Source organism: Salmo salar, chromosome 07 (assembly GCF_965601325.2).
Source record: "Salmo salar chromosome 07, fSalSal1, whole genome shotgun sequence".
Lineage (NCBI taxonomy): Eukaryota > Metazoa > Chordata > Actinopteri > Salmoniformes > Salmonidae > Salmo > Salmo salar.
This window is the reverse complement of record NC_138297.1, coordinates 14,113,386-14,134,380: the sequence shown is the minus strand read 5'-3', so window position 1 is coordinate 14,134,380 and position 20,995 is coordinate 14,113,386. Positions and strand designations below refer to the sequence as shown.

At 45.4% G+C, this 20,995-nt stretch overlaps 1 protein-coding gene across 1 annotated transcript in view; it reads left to right on the top strand.

Moving 5' to 3' along the window:
- Positions 1-6,809: 6,809 nt before the first annotated feature.
- The window catches only part of afap1 (actin filament associated protein 1), a 143,663-nt gene continuing 129,477 nt past the window's right edge, over positions 6,810-20,995 (top strand). Inside the window, exon 1 of the mRNA XM_014206540.3 lies at positions 6,810-6,953. Within this exon, the coding sequence (XP_014062015.1) occupies positions 6,935-6,953 (19 nt within the window). The 5' untranslated portion in view covers positions 6,810-6,934. The remainder of the gene's footprint in view (positions 6,954-20,995) is intronic.

The window sequence follows — 20,995 nt, the reverse complement described above, 5'->3', positions numbered from 1 at the left end:
AGCATTCAGGCAGGTAGTGTTCTCCTGGCATCCGCCAAACCCAGATTTGTCTGTCGGACTGCCAGATGGTAAAGTGTGATTCATCACTCCAGAGAATGTGTTTCCACTGCTCCAGAGTCCAATGGCGGCGAGCTTTACACCAGTCCAGCCGACGCTTGGTATTGCTCATGGAGTTAATGTGCTGACGTTGCTTTTGGAGGCAGTGTGGAACTCGGGAGTGAGTGTTGCAACAGAGGACAGATGATTTTTACACACAACGCACTTCAGCATGCAGCGGTCCCGTTCTGTGAGCTTGTGTGGCCTACCTCTTCACAGCTGAGCCGTTGCTCCTAGATGCTTCCACTTCACAATAACAGCACTTACAGTTGACCGGGGGCAGCTCTAGCAGGGTAGAAATTTAACAAACTGACTTGTTGGAAAGGTGGCATCCTATGACGGTACCACGTCAAATGTCACTGAGATCTTCAGTAAGGCCATTCTACTGCCAATGTTTGTCCATGGAGATTACATGGCTGTGTGCTCGATTGTATACGCCTGTCAACAACGGGTGTGGCTGAAATAGCCGAATCCACTAATTTGAAGGGCTGTCCACAGACTTTTGTATATATAGTGTATCTACAGATATAGGATCGTAATTTGAAGGGGTGTCCACATAGTGTTGGACATGTAGTGTATCTACAGATGTAGGATCGTAATTTAAAGGAGTGTCCACATAGTGTTGGCCATGTCGTGTATCTACAGATGTAGGATCGTAATTTGAAGGGGTGTCCACATAGTTCTTGGCCATGTAGTGTCTTTCCACTCTGATGCTTTCACAGATTCTGTCTGTCTTGTCATTCGAAAGAATATAAACATATCTTGTTGTATGTGTGTTTCTTCCAGAGACACCTCTCCCCAGAGGACTTCCACCATGTGTTTGGGATGACCCTGAATCAGTTTGACCGCATGGCCCTGTGGAAGAAGAACGACATGAAAAAGAAGGCACGCCTTTTCTAAAGCCAAGCAGAAGAACGGGAGAAAAAGAATTATAACATCTCCAGTCTACAACGTCTGTCCTGTCTGGAAGAAAGGAAGACAGAAGAAGAAAAAAAACATCTGAAATAATCTACATATGCACCGTTACGTTACAACTGAGAAACATCTCATCTCAACCAGAATGAGGAGTGGTGGGGGTACTCAATGGAAATGGTTTCACAATGTCGCTGTAACCGACATCCAACGTTGAGGCGATGTTCGTCACCTATAGCTTTTGTATGCGAATGGTCTGAATGTTACTGTGATCACCTTTAAGGGAGGTAAGGGAGATGCATTTACATGGCCTGTGACACCAGTCCTCCTCCAATCCTCTTCTTCTCTAATCCCTCTATGCGAGGTCTGCATCCCGCTCTCCCTTCCTCTGCAAAAAAAGAGAAATAGCAGCTTTTCTAAAATTCATGTGCAGGCTTTTTCCCCTTTGTTTCTGTGTTTCTCACTGGTTTCATGTGTGTTCCTTTTACTGTGTTTGTCTCCACTTGGAACGGTTTAGTTCTTCCCTCTTTTATCGTTCCTTTCACTGTTTTTCTAAGGTCTCACTCTCTTGCTTCATCTTTCCTTATCTACCGTCTTGTTTAACGTCTCTCTCTTTCTTTCTCTTTCTCTCTCTCTTTCCCTCTTTCTCCTCTCTCTCTCCTCTCTCTTTCTCCTCTCTCTCTCATCCCACCTCTCCTCTCTCTCTCCTCTCTCTCATCTCTCCTCTCTCTCCTCTCCCCTCTCTCTCTTTCCCTCTCTCTCCTCTCTCCTCTCTCTCTTTCTCCTCTCTCTCTCCTCTCTCTCTCATCCCACCTCTCCTCTCTCTCTCTCCTCTCTCTCATCTCTCCTCTCTCTCCTCTCCCCTCTCTCTCCTCTCCCCTCTCTCTCCTCTCCCCTCTCTCTCCTCTCTCTCTGTCTCTCTCTCTCTCCTCTCTCTCTCCTCTCTCTCTCATCCCACCTCTCCTTACCTCTCCTCTTACAATTTTTCACTCCTATCTCCTTTTCCTTCCTTCATTTTCATTCCTTATCCTCCCTTTCCCCACTGTAGCCTGTTCTAGCCTCTAACCCACCACAGATTATAGTCTCATATCTAAACAACAGATGTATCATTTTACAGCAGTGGAGGGCATGGCTACTCATAACACTGCGCATGACAAGGCCAAAGACTGCCATAGGAAACTACTACAGTTTGACTTCAGAAAACGGCAAAGCACCTTACTATATTTGTGTTTGTTTTCTCTTCATAGAAATTGAGAGAAATCTTAAGTAAAGATAAGAAAATATGTTTTAAGTTGGTAGTTTATTTGATAGCTGTGATTTGTTACAACAAGCCACTCGTAAATCAGTGAAGGTAGGAGAGTTGAGGTTGGATCAGGGACAGCAGCGAGAATCATGGGTACTGGCTCTAGCGTTGGCACCACTGACACCCATAGCAGATGTGTAGAGCATCACGTTCTTTCAAGTCATGTTGTCAAACACCGCATTGCCAGACACTTTTATGTACATGCCCTCCCATCAAAAAAACTAAATTATTTTTGTAAGCTATTTTTGACTTGTGGAATCGTTGTCAGACGTTTTTATGAATGCTTTCAGATCATTTTCAGATGAGTTAAGACACTTATTATGCCACGCTTATCTGTTCGTTGTTACCACACTATCTAACACAGACCTGCAGCAGCACTGAAGCATAACGAGTTAAGTATTGCTTAATTAATAATGAGCTCTATCTATACCTCCTTCTGTGATAGACAATTAACCCTTTCTATGTTTGTTCTTTATAACCCATTTGGCATCAGCTGTCACAAACAGTATGTAGTGGAAATACATACATTGGCTTTGCTTCGTCTCATTCAACTGCAAGCAGTATGTGACACATACTGTATGTATTTGTCTCAGAGTTTGTTATGCAAGCCAAGGTATATGTTGCCCTTAGCACATGCTGAGAGATTGAGGTCATCTACAATGGAAATGCATGAAAGTGTGTGCTTGTTTTCTCGATGTTGTTGATCATTTTGGTTCATTCTTTTACACACACAACACAACTTTTGTCCGATGAAAAGCCCAATTCAGCTGCTTTAATGTTCAAAATGTATTTATCGACATTTCAAGGGAGGATGGGGATGGTATCTTTAAATCTAATGGGGAGTGGCAAAAATACAGTCAATCTGAATTCATTTCAAATTTCATTTAGCTCCTTCTGTAAGTAAGACTAAATAAAAGCTCATGTCTGATTTCTAATGTCAATCTGCAATTAAAGTGCTTTATCGAAACAAAAGGAGACCACAGCAAATTGAAGTGCTTGAGTGTGCCTCGTTGAATGTGAATGGTTATAAAGTTACTAAATGCATTGTCTAAAATCTAGTGTCTGCTTTATCGAACTATGATTTATAAAGTTGAGTTTGGAAGAGTGATTTGTGTATGAATGTGTGTGTAGTTAAGTTGTACAGTTAGTTTAAATAAAATAATAAATACAATTTAAAAAAATGTTTGCACGCATGACCGTAAATCGATTGGATAAAAGTGTCAGTTAGATGGCATATTACTATGAATAGAGTTCAAACCAGACTCTGATTGGTTAAGTCAAATTACCTTTGGGGCTTGTTGACCATCTGGCAAAGTGGCTCACCGTTACAACATTATTGTAACATTGAAAGAATGTTGATGTAACGTTATCAATGGTGAGGAGGGTTTTCCCACCATGGAGGGCTGTTGGGAAAGACTGTGTTTGTTGTCTTATTTGAACAGCTGTGGAAACCATAGTGTTCCCCAGAAGGCAGAAACTAAGGACCAGATATCCAGCCAGGTCTGAGCTCCGAACTTGCCCTTAGATACAGATCTAGGATCGGATTTAATTCTCCAAATCCTAACCTTAACCATTAGGGGGGAAATGCAAAACTGCCCGTAGATCAGTCAGTGTCTAGGGGCAAGTTCATTCTGTCTTGCTCGTAGGTCAGGACAGATCAGCAGAGCTCAGATAGACCAGATAGTTGAAGCTAGGCCAGATTACACAACCAGAGCCCCTTTCATCATCTCTTTAGACAAACAAGCCTTCCACACAGCGTAAACAGCAGCGAGTCTCCCTCACATCTAGGTCAATATAGTGTTGGATTCACAACTTTATAGTACAGGGCATCAGAGCAAGCTGCCCATAGATGCAATCTGATTTATTGTTGTTCTGCCTTTAATATAGAGACATAATGAGACTTAACATCTTGTCAATGAGTGAGTACCCATGTTATTGCTTGTTTGATTGTAATAAAAGGTATTTATGAATACCGTTCTGTATACAGGTGTACTCATTGCGCCCCAACAGTCACAGAAAAGTGCCGTAGGCTACTTTTTGTTGTTGTAGAATGTCCCTTTATAATATTGCATTGACCCAAATGTTATGGAATGATTAGTCTTTATCAAATAGGATTTGATTCCTTCTTTTAACTTAATGGCTCGGCTTAACGCAAAGCCTCCTCTCTCCAAGCGCACAATTAGAATGATGCTGGCGTTGCTGTTTTGCAACATGAAGAATATGTTCAAATGAATTTGGTTCTGTCATCTTTTATTTTGCATTGTCTGTGTAAACCTTTAAGATCCTACTAAATAAGTATTCTAATTCCTAATTATATGGTGTGGACATACAAAGAACTGTGTAACCAACGGATACCATATGCTATGATTTTATGTATACTGAACAAAAATATAAACGCAACATGCAACAATTTCAAAGATTTTACTGAGTTACAGTTCATATAAGGAAATCAGTCAATTGAAATAAATTCATTAGGCCCTAATCTATTAATTTCACATGACTGGGCAATGGTGCAGCCATGGGTGGGCCCGGGAGGACATAGGCCCACCATCTTGGGAGACAGGCCCACCCACTGGGGAGCCAGGCCCAGCCAATCAGAATTAGTTTTTCCCCCACAAAAGGGCTTTATTAACAACAGAAATACTCCTCAGCACCCCGTCAGACGATCACGCAGATAAGGAAGCTGGATGTGGAGGTCCTGGGGTGGTGTGGTTACTTGTGGGCTGCGGATTTGAGGCCGGTTGGACGTACTGCCAAATTCTCTAAAATGACGTTGGAGGCGGCTAATGGTAGAGAAATGAACATTCAGCAACTCTGGAAATTCCTGCCAATTGCACGCTCCCTCAAAACTGTGTTGTGACATCTGTGTTGTGTGACAAAACTGCACATTTTAGAGTGGACTTTTATTGTCCCCAGCACAAGGTGCACCTGTGTAATGATCATGTTGTTTTATCAGCTTCTTGATATTCCACACCTGTCAGGTGGATGGATGATCTTGGCAAAGGAGAAATGCGCACTAACAAGGATGTAAACAAATTTGTGCTCAAATTTAGAGAGGGGAAAAAAAGCGTTTTGTGCGTATGGAACATTTCTGCGATATTTTATTTTAGCTCATGAAACATGGGACCAACACTTTACATGTTGCGTTTACATTTTTGTTCAGTGTAGTTGTGGCTCAGTGGAGGATGATTAAGAGGATGAAGAAATGGGTTGAAATTATTATTACGCTGTAACAAAGCCTTTTGTTTTGCTTTTGTTGATTTTCCTTCTTATTTTGCTTCACTGGTTTGCAAGAAATACTGATGTCCATCTTTAAATAAATGTTTCATTCAGTACCATTTCTTTTGACATGTTCTGTGTTTTTATGGTAACTTAAAGGCCCAGTGCAAGTGTAGTCAAAAACGTGATTTTCCTGTTCTTTATATATATTTTCATAGGTTGGAATAATACTGTGAAATTGTGAAAATTATGATCATGCCCTTTTAGTGTAAGAGCTGTTTGAAAAGTCCGTCTGAAATGTCTGCCTGTTTTGGTGGGATGGAATTTTGGCCTCCTTGGTGATGTCATCAGGCGATTAAATTAGTTAATAGACCATTAAGAAAGAGAGTTCCAAACTTCTCTGCCAATAATGGCTAGTTATCAGTGTTCCCCTACCTACTCAGACCACTCCCAGACAGTCCTAGCTAAAGTATTGCTTGAGAAATTACTCTTTGCTAAGAAGCTTTTTTTTTTTTTACAATTATTATGGAAAACAATCATATTAAGGTACTTAATTGTTACCCATAAATGATTTGATATTGAGATAAAAACGGCTGCATTGGAATGTCAGAATGCTGACTGTTTGGATGTTGTCTGAGCTGTCACTGAAATCTATTTTGTGTTGTTCTCAGACAAACTAATGTGTCACAGTAGTATTAATTGAGAGTAGCTAAGTTTTTACGTGACGGTCTACTCTTCAGTATGGTGTGAGGAAACGAGTTGTTCCAGACAGACAAGGATACAACATCCTTATTGGTTGATACCCGTTTAGTCTGTCTCAAAACTAAATTAGAACAGGACATCAGTAGTAGGTCTTGTAAACAAATATTTAATTTGATCTCAAGTTTTCTAATATGTTGCCCTGGTACACATCTGTCCAGGACGGAGACTCTTGCTACTGAATCATTTTCCCACGGAGTGAATACATTATGTTGAAACAGGTGCTGATGAGAGGAAGTGAATCATTCTATGAATCATTTGATTCATAATGGTTTCATATGGCCTGCGGAGTAAACCAGAGTGTAAGTTGAGAATACCTCCATTCTGTATTACTACTGTACCTTGACGTTGATAGTTGTCCGCGTTCTCAAAGGCACTAACTGGTAGAGATATTTAAAAAGAAATGACCAAAGACCCCTTCTATCATTCGCTGTGATTGGGCAAGCCCATGTAAGCTACGACTGTGATTGGCTACTATCTGTGTCCATCTCGTCCCCTGTGTTTCTTGACAGCTAGAATCGGCGTCTGTCCCATCACACACGGAAAGGAAGCAGGGAGCGCTTGGAGGAGACGCGCGTACGTGCTTTTCTATTGTCACGGGGAAGATCACAGGAGAAGTACACAGCCAGGAATTATCTAGGCGACATGGACAGAAACGGGAAAGGTACGAATTTTTGGTTTACATCTGGTATCCTTCTTTAAGGCATTGTTATATAGTACTCTTGCACTTTGTTCTAAGAAATTGTGCATTGTTTTTAGACGACAACGAGCAGGCTTGTAACGATGTACGGTACTGGTATGTATCGATACAGTAGCATACTATCCCCTTGAAGGGTGTAGCATTTGTATTTGAGGGGGAAAAGGGTGTTGTTTAATTGTCACATTTATTATCACAACAGTTGCTTTCAGTGTCCTTGTTAGTTTTTTCCTTGTTTTGGCCAAATATTTTCACTTTAGCTGAGTTCCATGGATGTGCCAAATATTGTTTCATGCGAATGTGTTCGCTTTTCAATATACGTGTTTGTTCAAAGTATCAATTCAACATACAACCAACAAGGTTGTTACAGAGGGATGGAAAGGCACAACACAAAGGACCACGAGGTGTAGACCGACAGGGGGTCCTATCTGTCTGTCTGTCTGTCTGTCTGTCTGTCTTCAGTGGAGCATGCAGCACCGTGATTAATTGATAGGCTAATGGATTCGAGGGCGATTGTTCTCACGACACCTCCCAGCCTCAACGGCAGTCTGGGACACAGTGGGTGTGTTTCTATAGAGTACAGAACATTTGCTTTCTCCCCTCTTTCCTCTCATCAGAACTGACACAGAAATTAGATGGAAGCGAATTGTGCCGAGAAGCCTCATCCATGTAGCCTCATCCATTAAGCATCATCCATTAAGTCTCATCCGTGTAGCCTCATCCGTGTAGGCTCATCCGTGTAGCCTCATCCGTGTAGCATCATCCATTAATAAGCTTCATCCATCTAGCCTCATCCATTAACCATCATCCATGTAGTCTCATCCGTGTAGCATCATCCATTAAGCTTCATCCATGTAGCCTCATCCGTGTAGCCTCATCTGTGTAGCCTCATCTGTGTAGCCTCATCTGTGTAGCCTCATCCGTGTAGCCTCATCCATTAACCATCATCCATGTAGCCTCATCCGTGTAGCATCATCCATTAAGCTTCATCCATGTAGCCTCATCCTTTAAACTTCCCTGTATGTGTAGTAACCTACTACGGCTGCCTTGGTCAAGAGGTCTGGACTTTTAGGTTGTACACTTTCCACAGGGTCACAGGTGAGGCTAGAGTGAAGGACAGGGAACCAAATGCAGCCTGGTCTGGAAGGGATCAACTGGCTCTGGTAACCTGCAACACCTGCTCCTCCTGCAGATTGAGACTAAAAGGAGGGGGACGACGATCAAGCAGCTTAACGATGGAACAAATTCAATTCATCAAATCCAGTCGGGAACAGGGTGGGAAACTGTTGGGTTTGGATTAATCAGATTACGTGTTTAGGAAGGGACACGTTTGAAGGGATAAGCAATAACTGGAAATGGCACACACTTACCATTGACTTCAGCCATTCATAAATGTGCATATTACATTAGTTTGTCTAATATAGCTTGGTAATATAGCTTGGTAAAATAGCTTGGCTAATATAGCTTGGTAATATAGCTTGGTAATATAGCTTGGTAAAATAGCTTGGCTAATATAGCTTGGCTAAAATAGCTTGGTAAAATAGCTTGGCTAATATAGCTTGGTAATATAGCTTGGCTAATATAGCTTGGCCAATATAGCTTGGTAATATAGCTTGGCTAATATAGCTTGGCCTAAGCTGGATAGCTTGGGCTGGCAATATAGCTTGGCTAATATAGCTTGGTAATATAGCGGGCTTGGTAATATAGCTTGGCTAATATAGCTTGGTAATATAGCTTGGTAATATAGCTTGGTAATATAGCTTGGTAATATAGCTTGGCTAATATAGCTTGGTAATATAGCTTGGGTAATATAGCTTGGTAATATAGCTTGGCTAATATAGCTTGGTAATATAGCTTGGCTAATATAGCTTGGCTAATATAGCTTGGTAATATAGCTTGGTAATATAGCTTGGCTAATATAGCTTGGTAATATAGCTTGGCTAATATAGCTTGGCTAATATAGCTTGGCTAATATAGACAAGTCTAGCCCTACTTGGTCATTGGGCTTTTGACCTAGTCTCCATCTCTACCTTGTTTTTTCACGAGGAACTTGTTGTGGTGGGAAAAGTATCCCTGAAAGCTTCACTTCTACTGCTTTTGTGTTTTATTTTTAACTCTAATTGTGTGTTCCTGGGGCTGGGTATTTCCCCAGCTCTTCATGAAAGCCCAGCCAATCTGCCACAGTCAGTCCAGCAGGCAGTCCCTGTAACAATGGAAGGTAATCGTACTGTACACATCCTGCTAGCCCTTTAGCCGCAGTATTGGGTCAACACTGTTTGTTTCGTAAAATTGCACCCTATTCCCGATGGGCTCTGGTCAAAAGTAGTGCACTATATAGGGAATAGGGCTCAGGTCAAAAGTAGTGCACTATATAGGGAATAGGGCTGTAGTATGAAGTAGTACACTATATAGGGAATAGGGCTCTGGTCTAAAGTAGTGCACTATATAGGGAATAGGGCTGTAGTATGAAGTAGTACACTATATAGGGAATAGGGCTCTGGTCTAAAGTAGTGCACTATATAGGGAATAGGGCTGTAGTATGAAGTAGTACACTATATAGGGAATAGGGTGCCATTTGGAAGACACCCTGTGTTACAGAACCAGTGAGACGGAGGTCAAAGACGTGGAGCACACACACGTACTGTAGGTCCCCTGTGACAACTTTCTTGTCCCATGTCCAGATTGAAACACAATGAAAGGCAGCTATTGAGTAGCAGCACCTCAGTGGTTAACTTTCCAAGGTGTGGCAGGTCACTTAGGTTAGAATAGGACCCCTACTGGTGAGGAGTGGTATGGTTGGGAGTTGAACCTGAGGTTAGACTTCTATCACCTGTCACTAGGTTGAACTAAGAATGTGGACAGTTTGAAACAAGGAAGTCACTTGTGGTAGTCCTAATGGTGTGGTAATGATACAGGTGGTAGGGTAGTCCTAATGGTGTGGTAATGATACAGGTGGTAGCCCTAATGGTGTGGTAATGATACAGGTGGTAGCCCTAATGGTGTGGTAATGATACAGGTGGTAGTCCTAATGGTGTGGTAATGATACAGGTGGTAGTCCTAATGGTGTGGTAATGATACAGGTGGTAGTCCTAATGGTGTGGTAATGATACAGGTGGTAGCCCTAATGGTGTGGTAATGATACAGGTGGTAGTCCTAATGGTGTGGTAATGATACAGGTGGTAGTCCTAATGGTGTGGTAATGATACAGGTGGTAGCCCTAATGGTGTGGTAATGATACAGGTGGTAGGGTAGTCCCAATGGTGTGGTAATGATACAGGTGGTAGGGTAGTCCTAATGGTGTGGTAATGATACAGGTGGTAGCCCTAATGGTGTGGTAATGATACAGGTGGTAGCCCTAATGGTGTGGTAATGATACAGGTGGTAGTCCTAATGGTGTGGTAATGATACAGGTGGTAGGGTAGTCCTAATGGTGTGGTAATGATACAGGTGGTAGCCCTAATGGTGTGGTAATGATACAGGTGGTAGGGTAGTCCTAATGGTGTGGTAATGATACAGGTGGTAGCCCTAATGGTGTGGTAATGATACAGGTGGTAGTCCTAATGGTGTGGTAATGATACAGGTGGTAGTCCTAATGGTGTGGTAATGATACAGGTGGTAGGGTAGTCCTAATGGTGTGGTAATGATACAGGTGGTAGTCCTAATGGTGTGGTAATGATACAGGTGGTAGTCCTAATGGTGTGGTAATGATACAGGTGGTAGCCCTAATGGTGTGGTAAAATGATACAGGTGGTAGTCCTAATGGTGTGGTAATGATACAGGTGGTAGCCCTAATGGTGTGGTAAAATGATACAGGTGGTAGTCCTAATGGTGTGGTAATGATACAGGTGGTAGTCCTAATGGTGTGGTAATGATACAGGTGGTAGTCCTAATGGTGTGATAATGATACAGGTGGTAGTCCTAATGGTGTGGTAATGATACAGGTGGTAGTCCTAATGGTGTGATAATGATACAGGTGGTAGTCCTAATGGTGTGGTAATGATACAGGTGGTAGCCCTAATGGTGTGGTAAAATGATACAGGTGGTAGTCCTAATGGTGTGGTAATGATACAGGTGGTAGTCCTAATGGTGTGATAATGATACAGGTGGTAGTCCTAATGGTGTGATAATGATACAGGTGGTAGTCCTAATGGTGTGGTAATGATACAGGTGGTAGCCCTAATGGTGTGGTAAAATGATACAGGTGGTAGTCCTAATGGTGTGGTAAAATGATACAGGTGGTAGCCCCAATGGTGTGGTAATGATACAGGTGGTAGGGTAGTCCTAATGGTGTGGTAATGATACAGGTGGTAGCCCTAATGGTGTGGTAATGATACAGGTGGTAGTCCTAATGGTGTGATAATGATACAGGTGGTAGTCCTAATGGTGTGGTAATGATACAGGTGGTAGGGTAGTCCTAATGGTGTGGTAATGATACAGGTGGTAGTCCTAATGGTGTGGTAATGATACAGGTGGTAGGGTAGTCCTAATGGTGTGGTAATGATACAGGTGGTAGTCCTAATGGTGTGGTAATGATACAGGTGGTAGTCCTAATGGTGTGGTATTGATACAGGTGGTAGTCCTAATGGTGTGGTAATGATACAGGTGGTAGGGTAGCCCTAATGGTGTGGTAATGATACAGGTGGTAGTCCTAATGGTGTGGTAAAATGATACAGGTGGTAGGGTAGTCCTAATGGTGTGGTAATGATACAGGTGGTAGCCCCAATGGCGTGGTAATGATACAGGTGGTAGCCCTAATGGTGTGGTAATGATACAGGTGGTAGGGTAGTCCTAATGGTGTGGTAATGATACAGGTGGTAGCCCTAATGGTGTGGTAATGATACAGGTGGTAGCCCTAATGGTGTGGTAATGATACAGGTGGTAGTCCTAATGGTGTGGTAATGATACAGGTGGTAGCCCTAATGGTGTGGTAATGATACAGGTGGTAGGGTAGTCCTAATGGTGTGGTAATGATACAGGTGGTAGCCCTAATGGTGTGGTAATGATACAGGTGGTAGCCCTAATGGTGTGGTAATGATACAGGTGGTAGCCCTAATGGTGTGGTAATGATACAGGTGGTAGTCCTAATGGTGTGGTAATGATACAGGTGGTAGCCCTAATGGTGTGGTAATGATACAGGTGGTAGTCCTAATGGTGTGTTAATGATACAGGTGGTAGCCCTAATGGTGTGGTAATGATACAGGTGGTAGTCCTAATGGTGTGGTAATGATACAGGTGGTTGTCCTAATGGTGTGGTAATGATACAGGTGGTAGTCCTAATGGTGTGGTAATGATACAGGTGGTAGCCCTAATGGTGTGGTAATGATACAGGTGGTAGTCCTAATGGTGTGGTAATGATACAGGTGGTAGCCCTAATGGTGTGGTAATGATACAGGTGGTAGTCCTAATGGTGTGGTAATGATACAGATTTCTGGCAGCTGGTTCCATTATATCCCGACCATGCCGGTGCTGTGGGCGCTGGTAATGGCTCACATCAACACCATTATCCCAGAAACCCTAGACCCACTCCAATTTGCATACCGCCTAAACAGATCCACAGATGATGCAATCTCTATTGCACTCAACACTGAGAATGCTATTCATTGACTACAGCTCAGCGTTCAACACCATAGTACCCTCAAAGCTCATCACTAAGCTAAGGATCCTGGGACTAAACACTTCCCTCTGCAACTGGATCCTGGACTTCCTGACGGGCCGCCCGCAGGTGGTGAGGGTAGGTAACAACACATCTGCCACGCTGATCCTCAACACGGGGGCCCGTCAGGGGTGCGTGCTCAGTCCCCTCCTGTACTCCCTGTTCACCCATGACTGCACGGCCAGGCACGACTCCAACACCATCATTAGGTTTGCAGAAGACACAACAGTGGTAGGCCTGATCACCGACAATGACGAGACAGTCTATAGGGAGGAGGTCAGAGACCTGGCCGTGTGGTGCCAGAATAACAATCTATCCCTCAACGTAACCAAGACTAAGGAGATGATTGTGGACTACAGGAAAAGGAGGACCGAGCATTCTCATCAACTGGGCTGCGATGGAGCAGGTTGAGAGCTTCAAGTTCTTTGGTGTCCACATCACCAACAAACTATCATGGTCCAAAGACTTCAAGACAGTCGTGAAGAGGGCACGACAAAGCCTATTCCCCCTCAGGAAACTAAAAAGATTTGGCATGGGTCCTCAGATCCTCAAAAGGTTCTACAGCTGCAACATCGAGAGCATCCTGACTGGTTGCATCACTGCCTTGTATGGCAACTGCTCGGCCTCCGACCGCAAGGCACTATAGAGGGTAGTGCGTATGGCCCAGTACGTCACTGGGCCAAGCTTCCTGCCATCCAGGACCTCTATACCAGGCGGTGTCAGAGGAAGGCCCTAAAAATTGTCAAAGTCCCCAGCCACCCCAGTCATAGACTGTTCTCTCTACTATCGCATGGCAAGCGGTACCGGAGTGCCAAGTCTAGGACAAAAAGGCTTCTCTACAGTTTTTACCCCCAAGCCATAAGACTCCTGAACAGGTAATCAAATGGTTACCCGGACTATTTGCATTGTGCCCCCCCAACCCCTCTTTTACGCTGCTGCTACTCTATTCATCATATATGCATAGTCACTTTAACCATATCTACATGTACATACTACCTCAATCAGCCCAACTAACCGGTGTCTGTATGTAGCCTCGCTACTTTTATAGCCTCGCTACTGTTATTTTTCATTGTCTTTTTACTGTTGTTTTTATTTCTTTACTTACCTATTGTTCACCTAATATTTTTATTTTTTTTAATTGCACTGTTGGTTAGAGCCTGTAAGTAAGTATTTCACTGTAAGGTCTGCACCTGTTGTATTCAGCGCACGTGACAAATAAACTTGGATTTGATTTGATCACTATTGGACATCTTGGCCCCTGGACTGGGTGTGTAACTGGGTGTGTAGTCGCGAGTCAGCGTGGGGCGCACAGCGCAAACACTACTGCGAGGGCCAAGATACGATACTGTTCCCCTGCCATTAATCTTTGTGTTGAGTAATACCCTACCATCACTATTGATTTTAGTGATGACACAACACAAAGGATAATACTACACTCATGTTGATTAAAAGTTGATTAAATGTTTGCAGTGGGGTTCGTTCTCTGTTTCTTGTCATGCAGTGAAAGGTGGGGTTAGTTCAGAGGGGAACTGAGCCAATGCATATTTTTCTGTCTTTCTCCATCAATGCTTCTCTGTTTGATTTTACAGGATGAGAGAACAATCTGTTTTCTCTTCATTTCCTTCCAACCCATCTCTCTGTCTCTCTGTGTGTGGTGGTGGTTATGAGTGTACCATGCTGTGTCTGAGGACAGCGTTCCCAGACACCCTCTGTCTGTGCTGTGTCTCTGTTGGATACAGTGAGGCTGGTGGACTGTGCCGCAGGGTGGCTTGCTGTAGTCTCTCTCTCTAATTCCTCAGAGAGTCTGTTGAGCTCTAGTGTAGAGCTCTGCAGTCTTTAGTTGAGGCCTTCAGGAAAACAACCCTCCCCAATGTAAGAAGAAAGATTAATGAAGGGAACATATTGTGTGTGTGTGTGCGCATACTACATAGAGGTGTGTGATTGAGTTACCCCAAGGCATTTAGATTTGTGTGTATTGTTGTGAAATTGTGAGATATTACTGCACTGTAGGAGCTAGAAACACAAGCATTTCTCTACACCCGCAATAACATTTGCTAAACACATGTATGTGACCAATAAAATGTGATTAGATTATATTTTTGTTCTGACTTAAGCATTGTATCACCTTATCACATTGTCTTTTGTTATAGAAGGAATAACCTACCCTTCTCCCTGAAAAATGCCTCTAAGTACACTGAGTGTACAAACAAGGGCTCCCAAGTGGTGCGCGGTAGTCTAAGGCACTGCATCTCAGTGCAAGGGGTGAAACTACAGTCCCTGGTTCGAATCCAGGCTGTATCACATCTGTCTGTGGGGTAGGCCGTCATTGTAAGTAAGAATTTGTTCTTAACTGACTTGCCTAGTAAAATAAAAATAGGAACACCTTCCTAATATTGAGTTGCACCTCCTTTTGCCTCAATGCGTCTGGGCATGAACTCTACAAGGTGTTGAAAGCGTTCCACAGGGATGCTGGTCCATGTTGACTCCAATGCTTCCCACAGTTGTGTCAAGTTGGCTGGATGTCCTTTGGGTGGTGGAGCATTATTGATACACACGGGAAACTGTTGTGCGGGGAAAACCCAGCAGCTTTGCAGTTCTTGACGTACTCAAACCGATGTGCCTAGCACTTACTACCATACCCCGTTCAAGGGCACTTAAAGATTTAGTCTTGCCCATTCACCCTCTGAATGGCACACATACACAATCCATGTCTCAAGTGTCTCAAAGCTTAAAAATCCTTCTTTAACCTGTCTCCCCTTCATCTACACTGATTGAAGTGGATTTAACAAGTGACATCAATAAGGGATCATAGCTTTGACCTGGAGTCAGCTGGTCAGTTTATTTCAAAGAAAGTGCAGGTATCTCTAATGTTTTGTACACTCTGTGTAAATCTAGGCATAGCTCCACCATCACTCTACCCACATCTCACTGTCTACACTCATTGAAACTGATATCTATTTGATTTCATGTTCAGAATCCTTACTTCAATAATATTTCAGACTTAAAGATCGTCACTAGTGACAGGAGCTGAATCTCTTGGCTAGGCAAGTGTCCTGGTACCGAAAGCCTTCCCTGTGGCTCAGTTGGTAGAGCATGGTGTGTGCAACGCCAGGGTTGTGGGTTCGATTCCCACGGGGGGCCAGTACAACAAAAAAAAAATGCATGAAATCAAAATGAAATGTATGTATTCACTACTGTAAGTCGCTCTGGATAAGAGCGTCTGCTAAATGACTAAAATGTAAATGTAATGTAAAAATGAAAGGTTCTGAGGTAAAATCTGAGGTTCAAATGTGATTTGCGAGAGTGCATCCCTGGCTGACGCGCTGTACTTGGTGCTTGTGTTATGAGTACCATGGAGTTATGAGTACCATCGCTCTATGACTACCTTGTTCCTATGAGTACCGTGGCGTCATGAGTACCATGGCGTTGCATAATTGCTTGGCTTCAAGTCGGGATACAAGGGACGACGTTCACTTCGTGTTCTGACAAGGCTGGCATCTGGAGCTGAAGTGATTTGGTAGTTCAACCTGGGATGACACGGGTTCATCAAACTAGCAGACAACATTCCATTTGTCACGACTTCTGCCGAAGTTGGTGCCTCTCCTTGTTCGGGTGGCGTTTTGCAGTCGACGTCACCGGCTGTCTAGCTACCACCGATCTACGTTTCTTTTTCCATTTGTCTTGATTGTACACACCTGGTTCCCATTACGTTATAATTTATTCCCTATTTAACCCTCTGGTTCCCACATGGTTTTGTGCATGTTTGTTCTTTGTTTAGTGTTCTAGACTTCTAGAACAGGCGCAGCTGGGAACTTTATTGACCGTTCATTTGCACTTAGATTAGCGTTCCCTATTGTTCCTGTTGATGTGCCCTTCCCTGTACATGCCTTAGATAGTTGTCCTTTAGGGTCAGGCCTGATTTGGGAGGTCACATCTCCACTATGTATGATAACGCAGGAGGGTCATGAGGAGAGAATTAGTCTCTTCCTGATCGATTCTCCTGTGTTTCCTGTGGTGTCGGGGCTTCCCTGGTTGGCCTATCATGACCCCACTATTTTGTGGCAACAGAGGGCTCTTAAGGGATGGTCACGTCAGTGCTCAGGGAGGTGTGTAGGTGTTTCCATAGGTGCAACTACGGTGGAGAGTCCAAACCAGGTCTCCAACATGCACATCCCCCCCTGACTATGCCGATTTGGCTCTCGCCTTCTGTAAAAAGAAGGCGACTCAACTACCGCCCCATCGACGGGGGATTGTGCGCTAAATCTCCTGGTAGACGCAGCACTTCCCAGGAGTCACGTGTATCCTCTGTCACAGGAGGAGACGGCGGCTATGGAAACATACCGCCTGTCCGCGTCAGGGGTGGAGAGGAGGGTGACCGCATTTCAGCCGTGCGTAATTGGCCGACTCCAACCATGGTTAAGGAGGTGCAGCGGTTTTTAGTGTTTGCCAACTACTACCGGAGGTTTAACCGGGGCTTTGGTCAGGTAGCGGCTCCCATTACCTCCTTGCTGAAGGGGGGACCGGTGCGACTGCAGTGGTCAGCTGGGGTGGACAGGGCTTTTGGTCACCTGAAGGCTTTGTTTACCTCGGTTCCCGTGCTGGCTCATCCTGATCCCTCCTTGGTATTCATAGTAGAGGTGGACACGTCCGAGGCTGGGATAGGAGCTCTGCTGTCTCAGCGCTTGGGTACGCCACTAAAGCTCCGCCCCTGTGCTTTCTTTTCGAAGAAGCTCAGCCCGGCGGAGCGAAACTAGGATTTGGGGGACCGGGAGCTGTTGGCTGTTGTCAAGGCTCTGAAGGCGTGGAGGCATTGGCTTGAGGGGGCTAAACACCCTTTCCTCATTAGGACTGACCACCGCAATCTGGAGTACATCCAGGTGGCGAGGAGACTGAACCCTCGCCAGGCAAGGTGGGCCATGTTTTTCACCCGTTTTGTTTTCACCCTATCCTACAGACCAGGTTCCCAGAACGCTAAGGCAGACGCACTGTCCCGGATGTATGACACAGAGGAGCGGTCCACGGATCCCACTCCCATACTTCCGGCTTCTTGCCTGGGGGCACCGGTGGTATGGGAGGTTGACGCGGACATCGAGCGGGCGTTACGTACGGAGCCCACTCCCACCCAGTGTCCAGTTGGGCGTCTGCACGTTCCGTCTGATGTCCACGATCTATTGATCTGTTGGGCCCACACGTCACCCTCCTCTGGTCATCCTGGCATTGGTCGGACAGCGCGCTGTCTTAGTGGGAAGTACTGGTGGCCCACTTTAGCTAAGGACGTGAGGGTTTATGTTTCCTCCTGCTCGTTGTGCGCCCAGTGCAAGGCACCTAGACATCTGCCCAGAGGGAAATTACAACCCCTACCCGTTCTACAACAGCCGGGGTCACACCTATTGGTGGATTTCGTGACGGATCTTCCTCCCTCACAGGGCAACACCACGATCCTGGTCGTTGTGGATCGGTTTTCTAAGTCCTGCCGTCTCCTTCCTTTGCCCGGTCTCACTACGGCCCTACAGACTGCGGCGGCCTTGTTTACACACGTCTTCCGGCACTACGGGGTGCCTGAGGATATAGTGTCTGATCGGTGTCCCCAGTTCACATCGAGGGTCTGTCGGGCGTTCATGGAACGTCTGGGGGTCTCGGTCAGCTTGACCTCAGGGTTTCACCCCGCGAGTAATGGGCAGGTGGAGAGTTAACCAGGATGTGGGTAGGTTTCTGCGGTCCTATTGCCAGGACCGGCCGGGGGAGTGGGCGGCTTTCATCCCCTGGGCAGAGATGGCCCAAAACTCCCTCCGCCACTCCTCCACTAACCTGTCTCCGTTTCAGTGTGTACTAGGTTATCAGCCGGTCCTGGCACCGTGGCATCAGAGCCAGATCAAGGCACCTGCAGTGGATGAATGGTTTCGGCGCTCCAAGGAGACCTGGGACGCTGCCCATGTGCGCCTGCAATGGGCCATCAGGTGACAGAAGGCGAGCACCAACTGCCACCGCAGTGAGGCCCCGGTGTAAGCTGGGGCCGCGGTTTGTGGGGCCATTCTAAAGTCCCGAGGAGACTGAACGAGGTATGTTATAGGTTACAGCTTCCCCTGATTACCGTATTAACCCCTCGTTCCATGTGTCTCTCCTCAGGCCGGTGGTGGCTGGTCCACTCCAGCAGTTTGAGGTGCGGGAGGTTCCTCATGGAGTGGGAGGGTATGGTCCGGAGGAGAGGTGCCGGTGGAGGACCTCCTGGACCCATCCTTACTGTAGGAATTTCACCGTATCCACCCGGATCGCCCTGTGCCTCGTCCTCCGGGTCGTCACGCTGCTGGAGCTGCGCGTCAAGATGGGGTGGGGGTACTGTCACAACTTCCGCCAAAGTTGGTGCCTCTCCTTGTTGGGGCTGCGTTCGGCGGTCGACGTCACCGGCTTTCTAGCTACCACCAATCTACGTTTCTTTTTCCATTTGTTTTGTCTTGATTGTACACACCTGGTTCCCATCACATTATAATGTATTCCCTATTTAACCCTCTGGTTCCCACATGGTTTTGTGAGTGTTTGTTCTTTGTTTAGTGTTCGGGACTTCTGTGTGCTGGTGTGTTTTTCCCTGCGTGGAAATTATTGTTGTTTCTTTTTGAGTAAAGGACGTCTTTTACTCAGTTCTGTGTCCTGCGCCTGACTCCTGACACCATTTCATATGATAGCCCTCTCGGCAACAGTTTTCACAGTTTTTTCTAGGATATCTGAGATATCTGATATCTGTGTTGAGTTGAACTGTTCTTGGTTAGACTTTTACATATCCACGTACTGTATGTGTGGCAAAACAACATGTTTTCAACATCTGCGATATCATTTCCCTGTTAGCGCTAGGTTACTGGAAGCCTGTCTCCTGTCCTGGTTGGCAGCTGAGTTCTGAATGTCCTCTGAATGGTGTTATCACAATATTAGCCCTGTCTGTCTTCCTACTCTCACACACATGGATGCGGGCATACGCACACACAGGTACTATCCTTCCCGTTTTCTCCCTTCCCCTCAGAGCAACAAAAACATGACAGAAGTAGAAACCTCAAAGCCGCAGAGGGAGGAACGAAAAACACTTCTCTCCAACACAGCACAAAACAGCCCTTTGTAATTCAGTCATGTGTCTAAATGTTTTTTTGGTGTCTTAAGTTTGGAAGTTGTTCTCAATTGCTCTGACTCTGTCCGTAGACCGTTTTAACCGGAGAAAAAGCTGCTAATCAGATTACAAGATCAATCCAATTTGTAGTTGAACAAGGAGACGTTTCAGAGAGGAGTGTGTTTCAGAGAGGGGTTGTTTCATTCAGATGGCATCAGGTAGACTTTCTCTCCTCTGAAGAGTGTACTGTGGGGCATGTATTTTGGGGTGTGTGTCTTTTCACTTTGTGTGTGTGTGTGTGTGTGTGTGTGTGTGTGTGTGTGTGTGTGTGTGTGTGTGTGTGTGTGTGTGTGGGGGGGGGGGGGGGGGGGGGGGGGGCATGCATGTGTGTGCCTGTCTCTCCGTGTGTGTCTATAACAGCCAACCCCTGGTATTTGAGATAAACCCACAGGTCTGTGAGTCAGTGTCTGAAAGGACAGGAGGTGACTGTTGCTGCAGGCTCCTTCATTCCTCTCTACACCACTTCTCACATAGGGGCAGAGGACTGAGCAGAGCAGCAAAGCTCTTTCTTGCCTCTCTTTGTCTCTCCCCAGCTCCTCTCTCTCTCTCTCTCTCTCTCTCTCTCTCTCTCTCTCTGTCTTTCACCTTCACTCTATAATAATATTTTTCCGTAAACATGACCTTGTTCTCAGTCTGGTCACTCCATAAAATCTCTCATTCCTACTTTCTTTCCATCCGACCCAACCTTCCTTTGTATATTGCCTCTCCCCAATAGTGTCTCTTTCTCTCTCTCATTCTTCCTCTCTAATGAGGTTGTCTGTAAGATAATGGTTGAAGTCCCTCCCTCTCTTCTCTCCAGTATTCCCAGTAGGAGAGGAGGAGTGATTCCAGTTAGTCTGTGTGTCTCTGACGTTACCCCCTGTACGGCCATCTGGTCCCCCTGTGTGTCTCTCTGACGTTACCCCCTGTACGGCCATCTGGTCCCCCTGTGTGTCTCTGACGTTACTCCCTGTACGGCCATCTGGTCCCCCTGTGTGTCTCTGACGTTACTCCCTGTACGGCCATCTGGTCCCCCTGTGTGTCTCGGACGTTACCCCCTGTACGGCCATCTGGTCCCCCTGTGTGTCTCTCTGACGTTACCCCCTGTACGGCCATCTGGTCCCCCTGTGTGTCTCTCTGACGTTACCCTGTGTGTCTCTGACGTTACTCCCTGTACGGCCATCTGGTCCCCCTGTGTGTCTCTCTGACGTTACCCTGTGTGTC